The 23,108-nt window shown below is 43.4% G+C and overlaps 1 protein-coding gene and 1 pseudogene across 10 annotated transcripts in view; both read left to right on the top strand.

The window, feature by feature from the left end:
* Positions 1-23,108, top strand: part of DOCK9 (dedicator of cytokinesis 9) — a 296,690-nt gene that overhangs the window by 117,232 nt on the left and 156,350 nt on the right. For all 10 annotated transcript variants that reach the window (XM_055244502.2, XM_055244500.2, XM_055244508.2 and 7 more), the window contains exon 2: positions 14,360-14,476. In XM_055244502.2, coding sequence (XP_055100477.2) covers positions 14,360-14,476 — 117 coding nt within the window. The remainder of the gene's footprint in view (positions 1-14,359; positions 14,477-23,108) is intronic.
* LOC129463816 (ribosomal protein uL30-like) lies at positions 17,003-20,885 on the top strand (annotated as a pseudogene).

A 23,108-nucleotide genomic window follows, 5' to 3' on the forward strand; every position in this document is an offset into this window, starting at 1 on the left:
GTTGTTAATTATCTGCTTGAAAGTCTTCTCTGACTCTTCCTTTGCAGAGAAAGCAAAGCATGGCTTCCTTGATTCACAGAGGCTGACCCTGAATTTGCCTGCTGACCTCATCTCCTGCAGCCTCCAAAATGTGCCCTGACCCCTGCTTTCCAGTCTTCCTTCCACCTGGGGTGCTTTCACACCTGGGCACAGCTCTGCCTTTGCCTGGCATGCACTGCACTGGATAAAAGGATAAAATCCTCATTTATGCTTCAAGCCCCAGCTCACATGCCGGCTTCATTGGGAAACCTTTGCAAACCCTCTCCCCACATCTCCCAGTAGACTGTGTGCTCTTGTAGCCCATCATGGCGTCATTGTTCCAGCTTGTTGTCAGGCATCTCTGCTTTACTGTAGTGAAGGTTTATACTCCAGTCTCCCTCACTAGTGGGGCTTCTGCCCAACAAGAACCACCTGAGTGGTTTTGTTTTCTTTGTATTCGATCTCTGATATGATGTCAAAGCTCTTTTTTTTTTTTTTTCCTTCTCCCGCTTCTCAGCATGGTCCTGGTGACTCTTTGGGGAATATATAGGCAAAAAAGGTTGCAGAAAGGGCCTACAGGAAAGACTAGATCTGAAAATGATTCACGTTTTCATTTGCCTCTCTTCCACCTGCAAAGGTTTAGCCACCAATATCCAAATGTCTTGAATTACCAAAAAGTAGAAAGGAATGCAAGTAGAGGAACTTACTGGAGTTACATGCGATGTGGGTTTCCTGCACCTTTACTCTCCTGTGCATCTGTGATTTTGATCTCTATTAAAATGTTGGTGAACATTTTATGAGAGTATTTTGTGTACAGAAGTGCAAACATAGGTTCCCAGAGTCAAACCCCTTCCTGTTCCTCTCTTAGCCAACACCCCTTTCTGTTATCAATACTTCTTCTTCCTGGCAGCCGTAGCTGAAACCCTAATATCATATTTGATGGTCATAGTACACTTGGAAAAATCAGCGTGTGACATTATCACAACAGATTCTCAGTAGATTGATTATATCTGGAAAAGGTGGAGGTCCACAAGATACAGGCAAAGAAGATGACTCTTCCAGGGAGAAAGAGTTCAGAAAGGTGGGGCCTATTGGAGACACTGGAGAATGTGGCCTGCTGCTTTATACAACCAAGACTAGACCTAACTTTTATCTCTGATGTGGTATTTTTTTCCAAAATGTTGTCTGCCCAAGTAAAAATTTCAGGAAGTGGACTGTCCTTTGTTTTGCCATGAAGTTTAAAAAATTACCTGTATATTAAAATTTCTTACAGTCTATAATAGTGCTGTCTAATAGAAATATAACATGAGCCATACATATAATTTCTGCTCTGTTATTTTTTGAGACAGAGTCTTGCTCTGTCACCCAGGCTGCAGTGCAGTGGAGTGATCTTGGCTTACTGCAACCCCCGCCTTCCAGGTGCAAGCAATTCTCGTGCCTCAGCCTCCCGAGTAGCTGAGATTACAGGTGTGCGCCATCACACCTGGCTAATTTTTGTATTTTTAGTAGAGATGGGGTGAACCATGTTGGCCAGGCTGGTCTCGAACTCCTGGCCTCAAGTGATACCCACCCCCCCCACCCCGCCTCAGCTTCCCGAAGTGCTGGGATTACATGCGTGAGCCACCATGCCTGGTCAAATTAAAAATTTTCTAGTAGCCAAGTTAAAGTAAAAAGAAACAGGTGTAACTATTTTAGTAATATAATTTTAACCCAGTATTTCCAAAATATTACCATTTCCATTTTGAATTCTTATTAAAAAAAGGTATTTTATATTTCATTCTTAGGAAGTCATTGACATTTGGTGTCTGTTTTATGCCTACAGCACATCTGAATTTAGAATCATCACATTTTAAGTGCTCAGTAGTCACCTGTGGCTAGTAGCTACCACATTGATCATTGCAGGTTTATACTTACACATTCTTTAGCTTAAAAGCCTCAAACTAAAAAGCTGTCATTTTGGGGGCGAGTCACTGGATGAGGAAAAATATTTGTGATTTTTTTTTTCTGTAGGAAAAAAATGCATGATTTAAATGTGAGTTTTCCTTACAAAGGTCATGCCTTGAAATATTTGATGGTAATATAAATTACATACTACTTAATGGCATTAATGTGTGTCAAGACATTTAAACCTGGTTCTTTGGAAAGATTTAGCATTTTGGAGTATGATTTTTAATATTTTTGAAATGGAAAATGATTATTTTCCTGGAAGGGACTCTGCTTTTTATCTCTGCTGTAGTGAGATTGTAAAGCCTGGGTAGTTCAGTGCCTGGCAGATCTCAGAGTGGGGAGAACTTCCCTCCTCCCTGGCGACGTGGAGCCTGAAGCATCCCCGTGTGGAGCAGTGTTCAGCATTTCTCATATAAAGAGGAACAGAGGCATTGGAGAGGCACTTCTGGTTCTAGAAATCTGAAATGCCATCATGCTTACTGTTCATGTGTGATGGGGAAGGTCCTGGTCTTGGGGCCAGGAGACCCAAGGATCACCATCTGTGTGACCTTCAGTAAACCGTCTAATTCCTCTAAGCGTCAGTTTCCTCATCAGTGAAATGGTGATGATGCAACCATACAGTTGTGGGGAGGTTTAATGAGACAATATGCATGTAATCCAGCAAGGTGTGTATGTTGTAGGGGCTAAAATTCTATTGAATGTGAACTACACGTAACTATGTATGGTCCCCACCACCACCATTTGGTGCGTTCGTGCTCTGTCCAGGCACTGTATATTGAACCCTGTCAATAACCTGGTGATAATGATAACAGAAATTGTTACTTTTCCCATCTTTAGATGCCAGTATGGAGATCAGAAGGTTAAATAAGCAACTTGTCCAAAGGCCACATAGCCAATAGGCAGTGAAGCCAGGATTTTTTGAGAATACGTTTTAATGTGAAATTCTCAAACATACACGAAAGTAGATGGACTAGTAGAGTGGTTATCAAACATGAATGGGCACCAGAATCATCTGAAGGGCTTGTTAACACAGACCGTGAGGCCCCAACCCCAGAGCTTCTCACTCCGTGGGCCTGGGGTGAATGTGTATTTCTAACATGTTTCAGGTGATGCTGCTGCTAGCCCAGGACCAAACTTAGAGAATCATTGTACTGATGTAATGAACCCCCATATACCTGTCACCACATCTGGCAGTAGTTCACATTTTTGGAACTAGGATTTAGACTCTAACTCCCAACACCTGCCCTTTACGGGTTTCTATACTGCCTGCCTGGCAGTGGAGTCTGCAGAAACTGTTTTGTAAACTATGTGTTGTGAATATTCCATTCCCTATCCCCAATATCTTAAAATAAGTAGCTTAAAGTAAGTTGTTTTGAAATCTGACTAAATCTGGCTTTTAGAGCCTTTTAGCTTAATTACTTGCCCTCTTCATTTCAGAGTTCCAAAAATAGTTTTTACTGACCTAGGAAGAATTAACAATTTTAGGTCATAATGCTAAAAAAGGAAGAAAAATGCCTGGAAGAGTTTACAGTCTAGATTTGAGATAGAATTATTTATACAACTATGATAGCACATCTTTTTCTTTTTTGATTTTATTTCTTTTCACATGTGAAAAAATAGGCAGAATTAGAAGCCAAGACTACTGTATGTGTGTGAGAGACACATGCTGGGTCCACTGCAGGCACTCTACCTGGTTCTTGCTCTGTTCCCCTTTTACCCTTCCTGGCCTGGTGTTGGCCCATGGCCGGTATTAGGGTAGGGAGAAGACACGCGAAGCACTGTACTTGCAAGGGAGCTGCTCCTGTTCCACCTAGCTCTCTCCTGATGTGACTCCCCGGGGAACAGGACATGGAAAAAGTCTCCTAAATTCCTGTCTTGTCTTCCTGTCCTCATCAACATTCTCAGCAGCATCCCCAGCGAGCACAGCTGACGGCAGGCGAGGAGTTGTGTAGGTTTTCCTTAATTGGTATTGTTATTCCTGTCTTTATTATTATTTCCATTTCCATTATCATGTTTCTCTTACCGATTTCAGGTGCTATTGATTTGACAAAATCAGATTTTGTCAGATTTGTCAAATCTGTATAACTGCTGTATAAAAAGGAAATTCAACATCATGTTAGTGTTTATAATATAAAAAACTGCATTCACAAATGTCTAATTGTTGGTGTTAGTCTGTTCTTAGGATAACACCACATTGGAGCATGAAAAATATATTTAGATGTCTGGGAGTTTGGTGTTTCTTATGCATTCTTCCAAATATTCTCCAAAGCATTAACTGCTGTAGTTTAACACTCAGGTTTGAGCTTATTTCTAAATCTAAGTTTAGATAAGGTTTCCTTTTTCCTCCAGTGTTTAGATTACGTATGTATGCACCTTGTCAATGAAAGTGCAAAATTAAAATGTAGGCATCGTTTTAGTAGGGGCTGAGACAAGATCCTGGGCCAGGGCTCAGGAGGTTCCTCCTGGGACCCCAGGGCAGTCCCTAGGGTTGGGTTTCCCAATGTGTAAAATGGGAAGACTGGACTGGATAATCACAGGTTCTGATGTTTGCACAAGCTTGTAGTGCTAAATAAAAGCTTTTAAGCTGTATTACTGAATCTGTAGTACCTTTTAAAAAGCATGCTTCCAAACAGCTTCTAGATCATTGTCCCTACAGACACTCATGAGCAGTCTGGAGAAGAACATATACTACTGAATGACAGTGGGATTCTATCTTGATTATCACCATCTACTAGTTGTAATGTCCTGAGTTAGGGACAGAAGAGCATGTCTGTAACAAGCTGATGGAGGGCATTTTCCTTCCACTGGAGGATGGCGTGGGACCTACCTGTGTGTCTCTCGGCTCCGCCTCCTGTTTGCAGGCTTCCTGAGGGCCCTTCTTATTGTGGCCCTACCTGCCACTCTGGCCTCGTCTCTCCCTGCAGGTGGGTGGCTTTGGCACATGCAGGCACCCCAGGTGAGCTAATCATTGGTACCCCTCAAATGAACACTATTTCAATATTTGCTTACTTTAGAGGAGAGACTGAGGGCTGTATGGGCGAAGGTGGAGCAGGGGGCTCTTGTGAGGAGTGTTGCTTAGTGACTCCAGTGTTATCCATCCTTGCAGAGGAAGCAGGATGGGAGGGCACTGGCCCATCCGGTGCTCCTCAAGCACGTCCATCTGGGAGGCCCACTGCTCACCTCAGGTAGCAGCTGTGTGGAGTCTGTTTTTCAGAAGGGCTTTCTCCTAAGTATAGTTTTCCCCATCACCTTGGATTTCCAATGGTGCTAGAGCACGTGTGGAGCCTGGGACCCCAAGCCCTCTTTTTGCAGCCTTATCCAGCTATTCTGAACTCCTGGCTGCTTCCAGAACTCACCATGCTCAGGGAGAAATTAGTATGAAGCTCATGAAGCTTAAGTTTCAGGATCCCTTTCAAGGCACTGGAAGAGATTCCAGCAATTTTATGTCTATTAGTTTGTATTTTTTGACCTCACTGTAATTGTACATGTTACAGGCCTTACAAAATCTACTTCCATCCATGCACATGCTCCCTGGTGTCTCAATTTTCTCTGCAGGGAATGCTCAATCCACCCTGAATCCTGACTGGCTTGTTCAACTCATTGATCAGCTCTAGGAACCTCCTTTAAGAAGCACCCCACATCATTGGGGTCCCTCACTCATCCAACACACAGTTACTGAGTGCTTCTGCTGTGCTGGGTGCTGTTCTAGGTGCTGGAGAAAGCAGCAAATACAATAGGGCTGTCTTGCCCTCATGGAGCTTATAATCTAGCTGGGCAAAGGTTGGGTTCCTTCTAGTGGGCCAGATGCCACTCCTGGTCCCTGCTGCTGTCATTCATTCTGCTGATTGTTCACACATGTGCCTTCCCTCTGACTGCCAGCTCCCTGGGGCAGGGCTGTGTTCTTTTTATCTTGATGTCTCTGGCACAGTGCATGTGAACCGGCTCAGTAAATACCTGTGGAGAGAGGGAACTCATACTGCTGATTACATGTGTACACCAGGAAGGGAGGCGGCTGTTATTTTCCTGTGCCCACCCTACTTATAGGAAAATGAGGATCCTTCCTGCAAATTTGACAACTTAAGAAATTCCTGGTGGGGCTACGTAGTGAGAGTCATGTGCACGATAGGAGTGCAGAAGGCTTGTGTGGCCCACACTTGTGAGCACGTGGCTTCAGAAGCCTCTTTTTGTTGCAAGCTGCCATCTCCCTGTTCCTATCCCCAGCAACAGTACTGGTGTCCTGTTGGCAACATTGAGAAGCGCTTTGAAAGTGGACCAACTTTATCTCAGCCTATCAAGTAGCTTTTATAGCCATGCAGATAAATCAAGGAAGTCCTAAATTCTTTATAAGCAGAAATGACGAATTTCTCATTTCTTAAAATAGCTCCAAGAGTTGCCATTTAGTTTGCTATTTCAAGAAGTGGCGTTCGGGATTTCAGCTCTTGTTAACATTAATCACCAGAGACACAAGGGCAAGAAATGACTGGAAAGTTCACTTGAAGCTATCACGTCCGAGGCAAGAGCAGTGAAATTACTGTGCTCTTTGGAGCTTAGCTCTTCCCATGGTTTTCGAGATTTTGTACATGTTTGGCCAGAACTGAACTCAGTTTGTGGGCGAACATTGTGCAGGTCTGCTGGATCCAGAGGAATCTCATTTTCCTGGCACTAAGAACATTTCCTGCTTCTGACTGCCTTTTGATCTGGAATTTCAATTTGCATGATGTTGGGCCACCAGACCCTAAGCAGCAACTGCTGTGGGAGGGAGGGAGTTCCGAGAGATTGAAGGGTGGGGGGGTCGTGGTGGGGCCTTGTGGGGTCCTGCTTTCTGGCTCCCATGGGAGGTGTAGGGAAGTGTGATTGCTAGAGGTGCGCCATGCTGCCCGCTGCCATGCTCAGTAGATGGGGACTAGCGGGGCCTTGGTATCAGTGGCTCACCTGTGTCCATGTTGTCCCTTGAGATGACCTCTTTCCCCCCAGTCACTCTGATCATGCCACGTAACCCTCTGTGAGCAGTGTCCCATGGGGTGTCCTGCCTGCTTGCTGTCTTCTTCACAATCCAAGACCCTGCCGCTATCATGGAGCTGCCCTAATGGGAGGGGGTCAGGAGTGCCTTTCTCTATTGCCCACCCCCCAGCTGTGGTTATTCTCCATCCTCCCTGGCACACACCACAGCAATACTCAGTCCCATCTACAGTATAAGCAGCTGTCTGTTTCCTTTGGGCTCAGCCCCTGAATTTCAGTGTCTGGATGCAGTTTTCTCTATGTTGGGTCATTATTTGTCTTCCTTTGTGCATATTCCTGCCATTATTGCCTGTTTTATTTTGTATGTTTCTGGAGGTCGAGGAAAGTTTTTTTTTCTTTTTCTTTAAAAAACCTGTCATGCAAGCAACATATTTAATAATATGAATAGCTCCATTTATTATAATAAGTGTTTATAGTTTGCCAGGCTTTGCCTTTTCCATGAATTGACTCAGTTGAGTCCAGCAACAGCCCCACGTGGCTGCACAGCTCGGCTTTCCTAACCATGCTGCCATCCTCGTCAGCATTCGTGTGGACACACGACCCTATCAGGGCAGAGTCAGGTTTTGTGAGGGACAAAGCTTACAGAATTTTAGGGGCCTTCTTTAAGAAAAATAATTCAACATTTGAAAACAAAATAAGGCACGGAGGTGAACATTTATTTAGAATTTAAAAAGAAATACATTTTAAAAAGCTAACACAAGCCATAAACACCAGAAATCCAGGGAAACAACACATTTTTATCAATGAACCTCTTGATACACCTCCATACTACTTCCGTACAGTTTTAGGGCTTCATATTCTTTTATTGCCTCTTCATACGATCATGATTTTGTATTATCATTCTTCATTGCAAGAACAGATCAGTGTTTCTCTTGGCATGATTAATCCAAATTTGTTTTTTATTATTGAGAGTTTAGAAAAGTTTCTTCTAGTTCCACAACATCTGGAAATGTCACAGAAATTTTTAGGATTGGAAAAGCTTCTGTGAGGTTTCTTTTGTATGTGAGCAATGCAGTTTGGGGGCATTCTCAGTTTGTGCAATGACTAATCTTACATACCGCCAAGTAGTCCTGGGGCCACATACCTTAGAACATGTCTGAATTGTGACATGGCCTCCCATCTTCTGTGTCATAACATTGGGTGGACACAGTGGGCACGTTCCTGGAAATCTTCCTAAGCCAAGGTGCCCAGCAACAATGGAGCTGTATGGGAACCACTGGCAAGCTCTATTAGCCCCACAGGAGGTGTCCCTGGGGCCTGAGTGGGATGCTGAGGGTGGCAAAGATAACCAGACTCAGCCCTGCCCTGTGGCACTGATAGTGGAGCTGAGTGTTTGCAGGTCACAGCAAGCCAAGGACTGTCATGAGAGGCATCCCAGGACTGCTGCTAAGTAAGGATGTGGCAGCAAGGCGCCAAAGGCCACCTTTGTGGGGAGGAGGGAAGTGGCCCCCCAGTTACATGTGAAGTGCTGTATGCCTGCCTCGGGCTAGAGCAGCTTGGCTTTAACTTTTTTGCTGCATTGCCACATTTGCTTTCCTTGTTGACCGTCACCCAAGGGGCTGCAGGACTGTGACAGGTGTAGAGGTGGGAGGGGCGCATTATCCCTATAGAGGGAGTGACTGGAGCCGGCTCATGTCAGAAACAGTGGACGCAGCATTGCGTCTTTGCTGGGCCGGCCCCCGGGCTTACCATGAGACTGGAAACCTTGCATCTGCCTAGCTAAGGGGGGGCTCTGTTGTCAGGGTAGGGAGTTCAAACTTTTGCCCACCTGAAGAATTCTCATTCTTCTTTGCTCTCTCCAAGCATCCCTTCCTTAGTAAAGTGAAGAAACTTTACAGCCCATAGAGGGCAATGGGCTTGACCTTAGCTCCGCATTTAACTTCTGCGAGTACCTCTCACTACGTTCAGCTACATGTTTACAGGCCTGGCTCTTCCACTAGCTCAGGGCTTCTTCAACTCAGTTCCACATGACCACTCTCCAGGGAATTACAGCCCTCTCCTCAAAGCTGTGTATACAGTCATAGAAAGCAAAGAATGTATACAGTTTTCAGGGGGAGAAGATCCAGGCTCTCAAAGGGGTCTGTAACCTTGAGGAGGCTCAGTACCGGCCTTGTTTCTTCTTCCTCCCTGAAATTGAAAATTCTCATGTAGTTCGTGGGGCATCATGATTGATCAGGGTTTTTCCAGAATCTCCTAGAGAGCATGGTCAAGTATAGGTAGTTGGTCCCTGCTCCTGGAGCTCCTGACTCGGCTCTGGACTGGGGTCTCAGAATTTACGTTTGTAACCAGTTCCCAGGCGACGCTGAATCACCAGTTCCTGGGAGCCCACTTACAGAACCAGTGTTGTGGACTATTTGTGGACTGAAAGTACGCCCTCTCCCTTTCTGATTTCACAGGAAGCCTGAGGAATGAATGTTCATAGATAAGGACTTGAGCTTCTACGTTACAGGGAAAGCTGAAGGACTTGTATATAGACCAAGTTAGATTTTTATACACTATAAAAGCAGCAGTCACCCAGTGTGTGTGTTCTGAATGTCATAGGCTTGGGAGTCAGCCAGGCCTCACCATGCTTAGGGAGAAATAGTATCCTGAAATATTCACAGTTCGAACTCATGAATTCTCAGGGTTTCAAACATGATGGTGCTGATGGCCCCGGAGCAGCTCCACCGACAACCATGGTCAATTTGGGTAATTCTGGTTTTCTTTTGAAGATAGAAAATTAAGAACTTCTCCCTCGAAAGTCTGTCACCAAGGGAAGAATTGAATTTGAGCATGTTGCGATAGCTTTAAAACCAAGGCTGTGTGCCAGATCTGTGCCAGGCCTCGTTCTTACAAATAATAGTGGGGACCAGCAGTCTGGTAATTAGCCTATGTCATTTTGCTGTTAGCGTGATGTTCTTGTCACTAATCATGTCACAGGCCAATCAGTTCCCTACCCTAGTGGGCTGTCCCCGCCTCCATGCCCCACCAGCACCTGGAAAAACTTAGCAGGGCTGAAGAACAGTGAACAGCTGTCACCAGTGAATCATAGTTTAAAAAAGAGTTGAAAATAGGCGATTATCCTCTTAACCCACAATTTGGTAGATACAGTGGTGTGACTTCCCACAGATCCACCTCCAAGTCTCCCAAGCCCCTCTCTTCTGCCATTTCTGTCTTCAGTTTCCTCCCCAGGGTGCCTCCATCCCTGCCTCTCTTTTCCTTTTCCTCCCCTGCATCTCCTTCTGCTCCCTTTTCCCTCTCTCCCTCACCAGTCTCTATTCTCCAGCCTTTGTCCTCTGATTGTTTCTTTCTTTCCCTCGTCAAAGGACACCTGTAGAAAGGAGGCATTGTGCCCAGTATTTGTATTTGAAGCAAGAGCTTTTTGCCTTGTTCTTAACTTAGGCAGCAGGTGTGAGCAACTCCCAGTTGATCCCTTTTCCCTGGAGTCAGTCATGTGTCCCGGAAGTGCTTCCAGCAGTTGCTAAAGCCCTCTGCCCTATGAGGTCACTAGGAGTTCTTTAATTAAGTGACCTGAGTTAGGGTTTGTACAAGTTGAAAATGTTCATAGTCCTTGACACATGTTAATCCTCCATGAGATTTCTCTTATTGTTCAATCAGTACCATGAGTTTTCCTGGTCATGGTACTGCATGACCAGTCTTTAACAGAAGTGTTGGCTTATAAACTGTCTTTCACACATTTACTATGGTTGAGTATTGCTAAGCACACATTGTTCAAAGGGCAGCCCAGTATGGGAGAAGAAAGAGTTCTGTTTAACAGAAGACTGCGTCCTGTCCCAATCCAGTCCTGCTGGATACTTGGTGGGACACTTGTAGCAGTTAGCTCAACTTGAGATCCTCAGTTTCCAGCCTCAGTTGTTGAGTGGTAATTGTGATCAGTAAAAACACCTTGAAAGTTACACTTTGTCACACAAAAGCAAGATAGTAGCCACAACATTGCATCCTTTCATTAGATACCTCCAAGATACACCTTGGGGGGAAACAGAAATTCATCTAATGAAAGTATTTGGTGCCCTAAATACGTGAAACTGACCCATGAATATTTTTATTATCAAACATTTTAAGCAACCCAAGTTTAATCAGATAGTTGTGCAAAAAAAACATTACGTTAAGAGTTGTAAACATGTCTACATCTTATATGTCCAGAGACAGGAAACACATCAGTAATTGAACATGGAAAATTAATATAAAGAATTACTAAATTGGTGAAAGGGGATTAACTCTGTTAGGGGGTAAAGATAACTTTAAAGCAGGCTGTGCCCTTGGGCAAAATCTGGCTGCTGCCTGTTTTTATAAAGTTTTATTGTAACACTGCCATGCCCATGTATTTACTTATTGTCTGTGGCTGCTTTTGTGCCACAATGGCAGAGTTTACCAGTTGTGACAGAAACCGTAAGGCTGGCAAAGTCCTTTACAGAAAGAGTTGTCGACTCCTGCTCTAAGAATACAAGAATAGTAAATGTGGGAACAGAGATCCCCAAGGAAGGAACAAACTGGGAAGAGCCTCTCACCCCCACCCAAGGCAGAGATTCAGGCCTAGCTGGAGAGTGTGGTTGTGGCCCAGCAATGGTGGCTGGTGGCCAAGGTTGCTGAGGTGCTGTGGGCTGGAGCTGGTGGGCAGGGAGCCAGCCACTGGGGGGAAGCTGCTGAAGGGGTGGCAGCAGGGCTCTTTAGACGGCTGTCCACAGGGATGCCAGTGCAGCTTCCTGGAGGGCGTGCCCTTTGTCTCTCCCAGAAAGCCTCCTGGCTGCCCTGCTGTAGGAACAAAGCCAAAAAAATCCCCAAACCTAATAGCGTTGGCACCTGGGAACAGCCCATTCTCAGCAGTGTCCCTCCAAGCCCTTCCCTGTCCAGGGCTCACAATGCACCTCTGCCTTCTGGCAGTCTGAAGAATCATGGGCCTTACCTGGGGGGAGTGGAGCCAAGGGGGGCTGCACCCCCTGAGGATTCAACCCTGCCCAGCCTGTGCCTGTGCCCATGCCTGTGCCTGTGCAGGCAGCTGGGGCTGTCATGAAAGAGTCCCCCTGGCCCGTGGTTATGGGGCAGCCACCACATAAGCCAGGGAGAACATGGTGTCTACCCCAGTCTGCAGTATTGCTCCATCTGACCTCTTTGTAATGGAATTTTAGAAAGCTGTGTGCATATTTGGGTTTTATTAGGAATATGGTTACGGTTCCTAGGGAAAACGTTATTAATCATGACATCCATTCATTTTGCCAGCAAGCATTTATTGACTGGTTACTCTATGCAGCATGACAAACAAATAAAAGAGTAAATCCTTTTTTTAAATTAAAATATTTTGAAAACTATTTTCTGGGCAATTCTTATTTAAAAATAATTTGTATAAAGTTTTTTTTTTTCCTTTTTTGAATGTAAAAACAGTTTACTGTTACGAGCACTTTACTATATAGCTTTTTTTTTTTGATTTTGCGTATTTTTAGTCTCTGTCCACATAGCACATATTTTACTTAATTATAATAATTGTGTACTTGTTTGGGCATTGCTTTTTTTTCTTAGCATGTCAAAACATCTTTGTAGAGTCTTGTTAAATCAAGTAATTGGAGTTAAATATGAGCATGTATATGTACAATAGGCAAAGCAAGTTGAGTGCTACTTCAGACAACTCCAGAATCTCAGCAGCTGAACACAGTGGGTGTTTCAGTTCTTGCTCCTGGGGCATTTCAGTGCCCGTTTAAGGAGGCGGTCTTCTACAAGGGGATTCAGGACCCAGACTCTTTCCATCTTAGGCTCCGTCCTTTCCTCAGGCCACCCAGTTCAGTGTTGGATCCTGTGTGCATGGCTGCAGAGGGAAGGAGGAGGGACCACATGGAAGGCTTTTGTGGGCCAGATGAGGCAGTGGCCACATCTTTTCCACTCGAATAAAATTGGTTAGAAGACAGTCACATGGGTGCACCAAAACACGAGGAGGCTGGGAAATGTGGTCCACCTGTATTGGAAAAGAGACAGGTTTTGGAGACAAATAGCAAGCCTCAGTCACAGTTGCCAATTTAGATGCCACATACAAAATATCCTTAATATACTTCTTATATAAAAGTTGTCATTTTAATATATAAAGCATTTATTGAGATTGTATATATCAGATGATTATAGTTTCAAAAATAATCTTGTAGTAACTATTGATATAATGGGCTTCGTTACTTTTATTTTTATTTTTATTTTTTGAGATGGAGTCTTGCTCTGTCACCCAGGCTGGAGTGCAGTGGTGTGATCTCAGCTCACTGCAACCTCCACCTCCCCAGTTCAAGCAATTCTCGTGCCTCGGCCTCCCGAGTAGCTGGGATTACAAGCGTGTGCCACCACGCTTGGCTAATTTTTATACTTCTTGTAGTGATAGGGTTTCACCATATTGGCCAGGCTGGTGTCTAATTCCTAACCTCAGGTGATCCACCCATCTCAGCCTCCCAAAGTGCTGGGATTATGGGTGTCAGCCACCATGCCTGCCCTGGACTTAGTTACTTCTGATAGCATCTTCTATATGCCTATTTTAGCATTTGGCATACTGTAGTATAGTTAGTTGAATATGTATCTTTATCCCTAACCTAGCCCAGTCAATGCCTCGCATGTGGAAAGTGAGCCATAAACAAGGTGGCAGTGACTGGCGATAGATAAAGGGATTTTAACCAAGAGATCTAACTTTGAAAATAGCTAGAAAAGCCATATTCTCTTCTTCCCTACTTACTCGTTACCTCTTTCTCCTGCTCAGTGCACGCTAGGGATGGATGTCCCTATCCCCTAGGATTCACCCATGATCCCTAGTTTAAGTAGTACGTGCCCCACTGGCTGTGACCCAGCCTCTTGCCTGGTTTGGGCTCAGCTCATTATCTTTCTATGTTGAGATATTACATATTAAGTATAGATATCTGGGGATAGGCAGGGATATTTTGAGACTCAGAGAAGGGCGTCTTGGAGCCCCTTGTCTGAAATAATGAGTACTGTAGATGCATTTAGGCCCTGGGCCAAGAAGGGATGGTATCGTGGCTGGAGCCATTCTGGGCATCTGGCCTCGACTGCCAGGCCATGGCTGGACACCTAATCAGGGCAACTCTGGCACACTCTAAAGCTTGGAAGGGGACATACCTAGTCAGGGATGACCCAAGAAATGACTGGAAGCTCCACCAGAATGCAGAGCTTCCTTTGTGCTGAAATAACTGAACAAGCATCACTCTGTGTAGCAGGACACCATCCAGCATTTTTTGTCCCTTTGGAAACAACTCTTATTTCTGTTTCTTTGTGATAGCAAAACTAGCATACTCTAACTGTAGAAAATACAAAACATAGAGTAGAACATGTTAAGTTCTTTATCTTAAGAAATGGCATTTGTTTATGAGAATGTCTTGCTTATCTTTTCGCCCTCCAGGCAAAGCCAAAGCTAATTGAGCCACTCGACTATGAAAATGTCATCGTCCAGAAGAAGACTCAGATCCTGAACGACTGTTTACGGGAGATGCTGCTCTTCCCTTACGATGACTTTCAGGTAAGTAACGTTATGTTTCTATCCGTAGAACCATGTGTTTGATCTTAACAAGCAGTATTTTTCTATATATTGATTTATTATTTGATTAGTTAATTATGATTTTTTTTTTTTTTTTTGGAGACACAGTCTTGCTCTGTCAGTGGCTTGGGTGCAGTGGTGCCATCTCGGCTCACTGCAACCTTCGCCTCCTGGGTTCAAGCAATTCTCCTGCCTGAGCCTCTCAAGTAACTGGGATTACAGGCGTGTGCCACCATGCCTGGCTAATTTTTGTATTTTTAGCAGAGACAGGGTTTTGCCACAGTGGCCAGGCTCATCCCAAACTCCTGGCCTTAAGTGATCTATCTGCCTTGGCCTCTCAAAATGCTGGGATTACAGGCATGAGCCACCATGCCCGGCCTAATTATGATTTTTAAAAGATGAAAATAAGATGTTATTTAAGAAAGGTTATTTTATATTCTTCCAAGCATCCTTCATGAGTTGATAATTTTTAATGGTATTATTTTTGCATATTATAAGTATGCAAAAATGTGTGTGTGTGTGTGTGTGTCTTCAATAAAAGTGCTATACTCTGTGTGGGCTGATTTAGTGGGCACAGTGCCTTTGTGTCTTTTGAGACTTGTTTTGATTTAGGTTTTTTGGCGAAGTACCTTAGAATCTTAATGATGGGCTTTGCTGGGGAGCAGTGGGAGATTTTGTCATGCATTTTTTTAGGATGGCACTTGGGAGCCTGCCTTCAGAGGCCCTGCACTGTGTGTGGGCTCCCAGCAAAGGGTTCAAGGTTAGCCAAGAATGGTCTGAAGTTTACCTCTCTAGTTTAATGTGGGTGCTATTCCTTGGAAGAAATGTGGAGGACTCAGCACAGCTCCTGCTGTGTGCTGCTCTTTCAGGCTATGGCCTGTGGTTAAGAGACTAACAAGAAGCTGTGAGGCTGTTGAGGAATGAGAATGACATTCTTCCTCCAGGAAACCCAGTGGTGTTAAATGCCTTGCAGCGAGTCACCTTGGTCCATTTGGGGGTTCTGGTTACTTTCTTTGCTCTCCTGGGACCTAATCCTGGCACTTCCTTCTCCTCTCCTTTGATGTTCTTAGTTGGAAGCTTCTCTACCTGATGCTGTTACTATTTAAGCCCTGTCTTTTGTGAATCGAGCTGCCTTATTTTTTTTTAAGCTTCACTGATTCTTTGTTGTTTGTTTCCAAAAGTGTTACATCCATGTACAAAAAGATAAATGAGAGGGAAATATTGAAATAATTGACATGAAAAGCCTCCCTACACCTTCCTTCTAATCCCATCCCACAGAATATAACTTACTGTATACAGCTCTATGCATACTTCATTGTCTTTAGAAACTTCCATGTTAATAGAAATTGTTAAATTACGATCCTTGAAGTTTTTTTCCCGCCAAATTTAAGCGACACCAGCTTACGACAGAGGTGAGAATTTTCACAAATGTTCACTCTTTCTAACTTGATAGAGATACATGGGCCCCAAAATGATTATTCTTTAGCTCTGTCCTGCAGAAAAGGAATGCCCATGGGAATGAAATTGACCATTCGTGTGGTGTTGCTGCCAAAGTAACTGGCAAATGGGTTGAGGTCATGCCAAACAATACCATGCTTTGCATACTTCATTAAATGACTAAACTGCATGGGAATGGACGAATAAATGAGAACCTCTGAGTGATGCCTTTTGCCTGTGATTTGGCAACAAATGAAAAGCAAAATCAAATGATTATAAATTGTGCTGCATGTTGACAAGATTTTCCTGTAGTGTTGTCTGAGGAAGCTAAAGGTTATCTCAAATTTCTCTGAACATGAAATATGTGTTCTTGGTATTAATTAGAGTAACAACTTTTTTGAGTTTGCAACCTAGAATGAAAAATTCTATTTGTATGACTGAGATAAAATTGCTTAAGAAACAAACCAAAGAAACAAGATACAGTTAGTTGAGTATCATCGTTATCCCAGGGGAACGGGATATCTGGATGTTGAAGCAGTTGCAGAATCAGACAGTTTAAACTTTGAGAAAACTTCTGTGTCCCCTTTGCTTTTAACTACTCTGGTGATACCAGGCACAAATATTCTAGGAAAGGCAAATAACTCACTAGCATTTTGTTGGCTAAGGTGATGAGCAAATATTATTTTCTGTTTGGGGGGAAGTTTTCCTAGAGATTTAGGAGCTTGAATTTGAGCTTTGATCCTCATCACAGGAATTGTGATGGGCCCCAGTGAAGTTTGGGTACAATTATTTGTTTTCTTATAGACTCCCACTTTCTTAACAGGTAAGGCCATGTACTCTGTGCTTTTTTGTTAAATTGTCTCAGTGATGTTATTAACTGTCTAATTAGCTGGATGAGTGAAAGGTCTTAACAGTGCCACAGATTCCTTCTATCTGTGTTTTCTTAGGCAGAATAAGAGCAGAATTATTGTATTATTAGAGGCAGAGGGAACAAATTAGATTGGGGAAAGTGTTTTATTTCATATGGAAAAGTAATACCAAGTTGGTTAGGAAATGGCAGCAGCAAAACGCATGCTGAGGGGTGATTTACTGCACTTAAATAATTAAGCAGTATAAGTTAACTATTAAAATAATAGAACTTGGTGTACATTTCTGCCAAATATATTTGAAATGACAATTTACTAAAATATAAGTATGGATAGTGGTGATGCTTGTGTACATTTTTCAAGTAGGCACATGTTGATCTTGAGCCTTTACTGGTCAGATCCTAAAGGCATCTACATGTTCTCTAAAAATGAGTTGTGTCAAGAAAAGATTTGCGGGTTGCATGTAGTTGCCTGAGGATGACAGAAGAGTAGTTACTACAACAACAGCAAAGAAGAGAGACATGAAGTAAATGTTTTTTTACTTTTTGATTTTTTAAAAAATCAAAAGAATAGGCCAGGTGCAGTGGCTCACACCTGTAATCCCAGCACTTTGGGAGGCCGAGGTGGGCGGATCATGAGGTCAGGAGTTTGAGACCAGCCTGGCCAATATGGTGAAACCCCGTCTGTACCAGAAAATACAAAAATTAGCCAGGCATGGTGGTGCACACCTGTAATCCCAGCTACTCGGGAGGCTGAGGCAGGAGAATCTCTTGAAACTGGGAGGCAGAGGTTGCAGTAAGCTGAGATCGTGCCACTGCACTCCAGCCTGGGTGACAGAGTGAGACTCCATCTCAAAACAAACAAACAAAAATCAAAATAATAGTTCCCAGCCATCAGGGTATTGATGAAGTAGGCTGGGCACGGTGGCTCACGCCTGTAATCCCAGCACATTGGGAGTCCGAGGCGGGTGGATCACCTGAAGTCAGGCGTTTGAGACCAGCCTGGCCAACATGGCAAAACCCCATCTCTACTAAAAATACAAAAATTAGCCAGGCATGGTGGCGGGCGCCTATAATCCCAGCTACTTGGGAGGCTGAGGCAAGAAAATTGCTTGAACCTGGGAGGTGGAAGTTGCAGTGAGCCAAGATCGCGCCATTGCACTCCAGCCTGGGGGACAAGAGGAAAACTCCATCTCAAAAAAAAAAAAAAAAAAAAAAGGGAATATTAATGAAGTAAAGTACATGTGATCTGCCATGGCCAGGGACAGGAACGCCATGGGGCCTGCAGCCGTCGCTAGCTGATGGCCCTTCTTTTTGCAGAATCAGATCCTGTTGCTTGGGGATCTCTGCCATCTGTGCTTTGGCTTCATGGTTCTCCTTGCCAGTAGCATCTTCTCTTCTAGATCTTTCCTACCCTTTAGAGACCACTTGAAATCCCTTATTGTCTGAAGCTATTTAAGTCCACAGAAACTTTTTCCCCCACTGTCTCAATTCTTTTCCTACTGCCTGTCTGCACCATGCACATAAACACTTGAGTATGTGGTCTTGGCCGTTCACAACCTGCTTCTTAGGCTTCTTGCATTCAGGCATCCCCCCCGTGCTGTGGTCCTGAGAAGGGCTGGCTTTGAGCCTCTGTCCTCCCATCCACCTGCCCACCTCCACATGCACAAAATCCCTTCCTTGCTAGGTGCTAGGGTTGAATACCCATTGCTTACCTTACTGATAGTAAAAATTTTGCAAGCATTAGGTTATTTTCTTTGATTCATCAAGTAAATATTAATACTGTTTGGAACATGTGATAGTCCCAGTGACTAGATTTGTAAAAATATTTGCAGGATCAATGATGTGGTTTGGCAGAAGTAGGTAATTTCTAAAATTAAAAAGTGCAGGTAAAACAGGGACTGGAGAGGAGTATTTTTTTCTAGTGATTAATAATAAACCTTCATTTTTCTTATTGTTTTGTTGTCTTACCCAGTTTATTTGGCATAAATCTGAGAACTTACTTTTTCCATGAGCAAAGTTAGAGGTAAACTTTAACAAGCAGTTAGACAGAGGTAATGACCTTTAGATTAAAAGGTTTTAGGTCAAGCTGTATAAGCTGACTTGTCGCTTAAGACATGATGAGCCTCTGTTTAACTGAAAGTCGAGCCCAGGACGCCTGCCTTTTCCATCAAAGACATGGGATTTGGGTGGCAGCTGACTATTGATTTCCAATGACGATTCTCCTTCAAGTGGAAGTCTTTTTACCAGATGGTCCTGTTGGTGGGGACATTGTTAACCCTGTGACTAACCCACGGCATCTTCATCTGGCTTTTAAGCTCCTTGTATCCTGACTTGTTACATAGCTTACTTATCCTTGTGCAACTATGTAAAGTGACAGAATATGAGAAAGGTAGTGAGTAGTAAGAATATTGGGAGACAATTTATGCTACCATTCATATTTCATAAAAATTAGACTTTGGTGTCTGGTGTAAACAAACAGGACAGAGCTTGTACGGAAGGATGAAAAGAGCATGTTGGGCTGGGTTCGTTGGCTCACACCTGTAACCCCAGCACTTTGGGTGACCAAAGTGGGAGGATTGCTTGAGCCTAGAAGTTCAAGACCACCCTGGACAGCACAGCAAGACCTCACTCAGCTCTACAAAAAATAAATTTAAAAAATATTAGATACTAGAAAGATGGCAGAGCAAGAGCAAAGAAAAATCCCTTTGGTTCCAGAAAATCTGAAAAAGAGGAAGGCTTATCAAGCCCTCAAAGCCGCTCAGGTGAAGCAAGCACTTTTAGCAAAGAAGGAGCAGAAGAAAGGAAAACGGCTCAGGTTTAAGTGACTGGAATCATTCCTATATGATTCCTGGTGGCAGAAACGCGACAAGGTGCGTCTCAGATGACTAGAAGTGAAACCTCATGCCTTGGAATTGCCAGATAAACATTCCTTGGCCTTTGTTTTACGCATCCAAAGAATTAATGGTGTGACTTTACTGGTGCAGAGAACCTTTGCAAGACTTTGCCTGAAGAAAATTTTCAGTGGTATCTTTGTAAAAGTCACCCCCCAGAGCCTAAAAATGCTGCTTGTAGTAGAACCTTATGTGAACTGGGGATTTCCAATCTAAAGTCTGTCCAAGAACTCATTTTGAAACATGAACAAGCCAAGGTCAAGAATGAGACCATTCCTCTGACAGCACAGCGATTGAGGAGCACCTGGGGGAGTTTGGTGTCATTTGCCTGGGAGACCTCGTTCATGAAATTGCCTTCCCAGGGAAGTATTTCCAGGAGATCTCATGGGTCTTGCACCCTTCCCACCTCTCGGTGGCCCATCATGCTACCAAGAATAGAGTGGGCTTCCTCAAGGAGATGGGCTTACCTGGGGTGAACACATCAATCAGCTCATCCACCAGCTGAACCCAACCCAGAATATCTGAAAGCACAGTGTAGTGGAAGCGTGTGTTTTGGGTTTTTTTGGAATTATTATCAAGTATCTTCAGATAAGATTACTTCCTGCTTAATCTTCAAAAACTGGAAAGGAAGGGTTGAAGAAAAGACAGTAGGTGATGTTCATGGCAGACACCTCTCATCACAATCATTTCCAAGGAAAAATTCCAATGTTTTCTACATTGGCTGCTGCCTCATCTGAAATCAGCATCTACCATGGAGGAATGGAGGAGAGAGTTCTGCTTAGTTGCATCTTGTGTCTTGTGGTTTATTATTGTGAATGAGTAACTCAAGCTTATGTACAAGGCTCTGTAAGACTCCTGTAACAGTGGACCAAGCCCAGGGGCATAATTGAGTCTGGAGGTTCCTGGGGCCTTGTTTTGAAGACTTGAAATACACATAGGAAGAAAGGCACAAACATAAATACTCAGTTGTCTCTGGAAAAAAACAAAAAAAATTAGCTGGGCATGGTGGCGCAAACCTGTGGTCCCAGTGACTTGGGAGGCTGAGGTGGGAGGATCACTTGAGCCCAACAGGTTGAGGCTGCAGTGAGCCATGATTGTGCTGCTGCGGTCCAGCCTGGGTGACAGAGCAAGACCCTGTCTCAAAAGCACATTGTATCCCACTTCTGGATATATGTCCCAAAGACTTGGAAGCAGGGACTCAAAGAGAGATTTGTTCACCCCTAGTAAGATCAGCATTATTTACAGTAACCAAAAGCGGGAGGCAACCCAAGTGTCCATCAAGGGATAAATGGAGAAAGAAAATGTGGTATTTACAAAAAATGGAATATTATTCAGCCTGAAAAGGGAAGAAACTCCTGTCCCATGTTACAATATGGATGGACCCTGAAGATGTTATGCTCAGTGGATAAGCCAGTCACAGAAGGACAAATACTGTTCAATTCCACATATGTAACGTCCTTAAAGAATCAAATTCATTAGAGGCAGAAAGTAGAATGGTGGTTACTAGGGATGGAGGTGGGGAGCAATGGGGAGTTATTGTTCAATGGGAACAGAGACGCAGTTGGAAAGATGAAAAGAGTTTTGGAGATCGATGGTGGTGATGATTGAAAAATGAGAATGTACTTAATGCCACTGAACTGTACACTTAAAAATGGTTAAGATGGTATATTTTATGTTTTACGTATTTAAAATAAAGATTTTTAAAAAGCATAGGATTTTGTTATAGGATTTCTGTGCTATATTTATGGGTGGGAAACTGTTGTCATCCTTAGAACTGTTTGCAAAATCAGGTTGAGGAGTGAGTCCTTAGGTGCTTTTCCCACTGATACTCATGGTGTATTACCTGTATAAAAGTCTTAGCAAGAGAATTGAAAAGAAAGGATAGGAGTGCAGGTCAAAGATTATTCATAATTGACAATCCTAAAAAATTTACTTTTTGGAAATGTTTGAATACAGGAGAATCCTAGAGTGTTCTCAGCATTGTGTAGAAAAATGTGGTTACTCCATTTCCCTTTCAATAACATCCTGAGTTTTATTTTTCCTCTGGTTCTTTTCCTCTTCTACTTACATGAGACTGATAATGATCTACAAATCACTGACATGGAGAGGAAGCCATGCCTGCTGCTTACAAAGGCCTGGAAGTCCCTGATCTCATTTCCCATCTGTCCTTTTGAAAAGAAAAAAACTTATTTTCACTATGTTTTGTCCTCACTTTTTTCTTATATAGAGCCAAAAGAAAAAAACTCTCAATACTTTGTTTTTGGCTTTTTATTGAAAAGTGTTCTTTTCATAAATTCCTCGAAATTTTTATCAGTTAGAATTCAGTGGCCAACAGTGTAACTTTCTGTAAACATTGTGGTTTCTGGGATATTAGTTCATGTCTAGGCTTAGACCTAACTGAAAAATCTGGATAAATTATATTTCTGGGCCAGGTGCGGTGGCTCATGCCTGTAATCCCAACACTTTGGGAGGCTGAGGCGGGCAGATTACCTGAGGTCAGGAGTTCGAGACCAGCCTGGCCAACGTGGTGAAACCCTGTCTCTACCAAAAATACAAAAATTAGCTGGGCGTAGTGGCAGGCGCCTGTAATCCCAGCTACTCAGGAGGATGAGGCAGGACGCTTGAACCCGGGAGGCAGAGGTTACAGTGAGCCAAGATTGCGCCACTGCAACTCCAGCCTAGGCAATGAGAGCGAAAGTCCGTCTCCAAAAAAAAAAAAAAAAAAAAATTCTGAATAGACACATCTAAACCTTCATGAGATGAGAATTTTAATTCTAGTTCAAGTAATGCCTTTTACAGGAAATAGTGATTGATTTTTTTTTTTTTTAAATTATCATCACATAGTCCTTAAAAAGAAAAGCTTACTTTTCAAGTAGCACTGATCAGCTGAGCTTAAGGGTATATTTATTTAACTTATGTTTATTCTTAAACTACTTGTGAAAGGACTCAGCTTTGTGAGGTGCTTGGAACCATGAAGATAAGCTAGGATCCTTGCTTTCAAAATGCTCATAACTTAGGAGAGGAGATAAAGGTATGTCTTAATAAGCAGGGGACTAGGACCAGTGTCATGACATAAATCTAGTCCCATGGGAATCTACTGTGGAAGTATTATTTGAGAGTTTAGTGGAACACCCAGGTGCTATCAGCTCTTGAAGTGGCTGGAAACGCAGAAGTCCAGCCCTGAGAGAAGTCGGTTTAAAAAGGAAGATCTGGACTCATCCACAGAAAAGTGAGACAGGCATGAAAGGGGCCGAGAGCATGACGGACTGAAGCCTGGGCTAGTGCCTTCATCTAGGAAAAAGCAGGGGAAGCAGAGACAGAAGTTAGGATAAGAACCAGGAAATGGAGAAGAAGAGTTGGAAGAAGGCAGGCAGAGAGGGCAGACAGTCTCTCCATGGCTAGGGAGGTCCCAGGAAAG

The sequence above is a fragment of the Symphalangus syndactylus genome, chromosome 15 (assembly GCF_028878055.3).
Source record: "Symphalangus syndactylus isolate Jambi chromosome 15, NHGRI_mSymSyn1-v2.1_pri, whole genome shotgun sequence".
NCBI classification, from domain to species: domain Eukaryota; kingdom Metazoa; phylum Chordata; class Mammalia; order Primates; family Hylobatidae; genus Symphalangus; species Symphalangus syndactylus.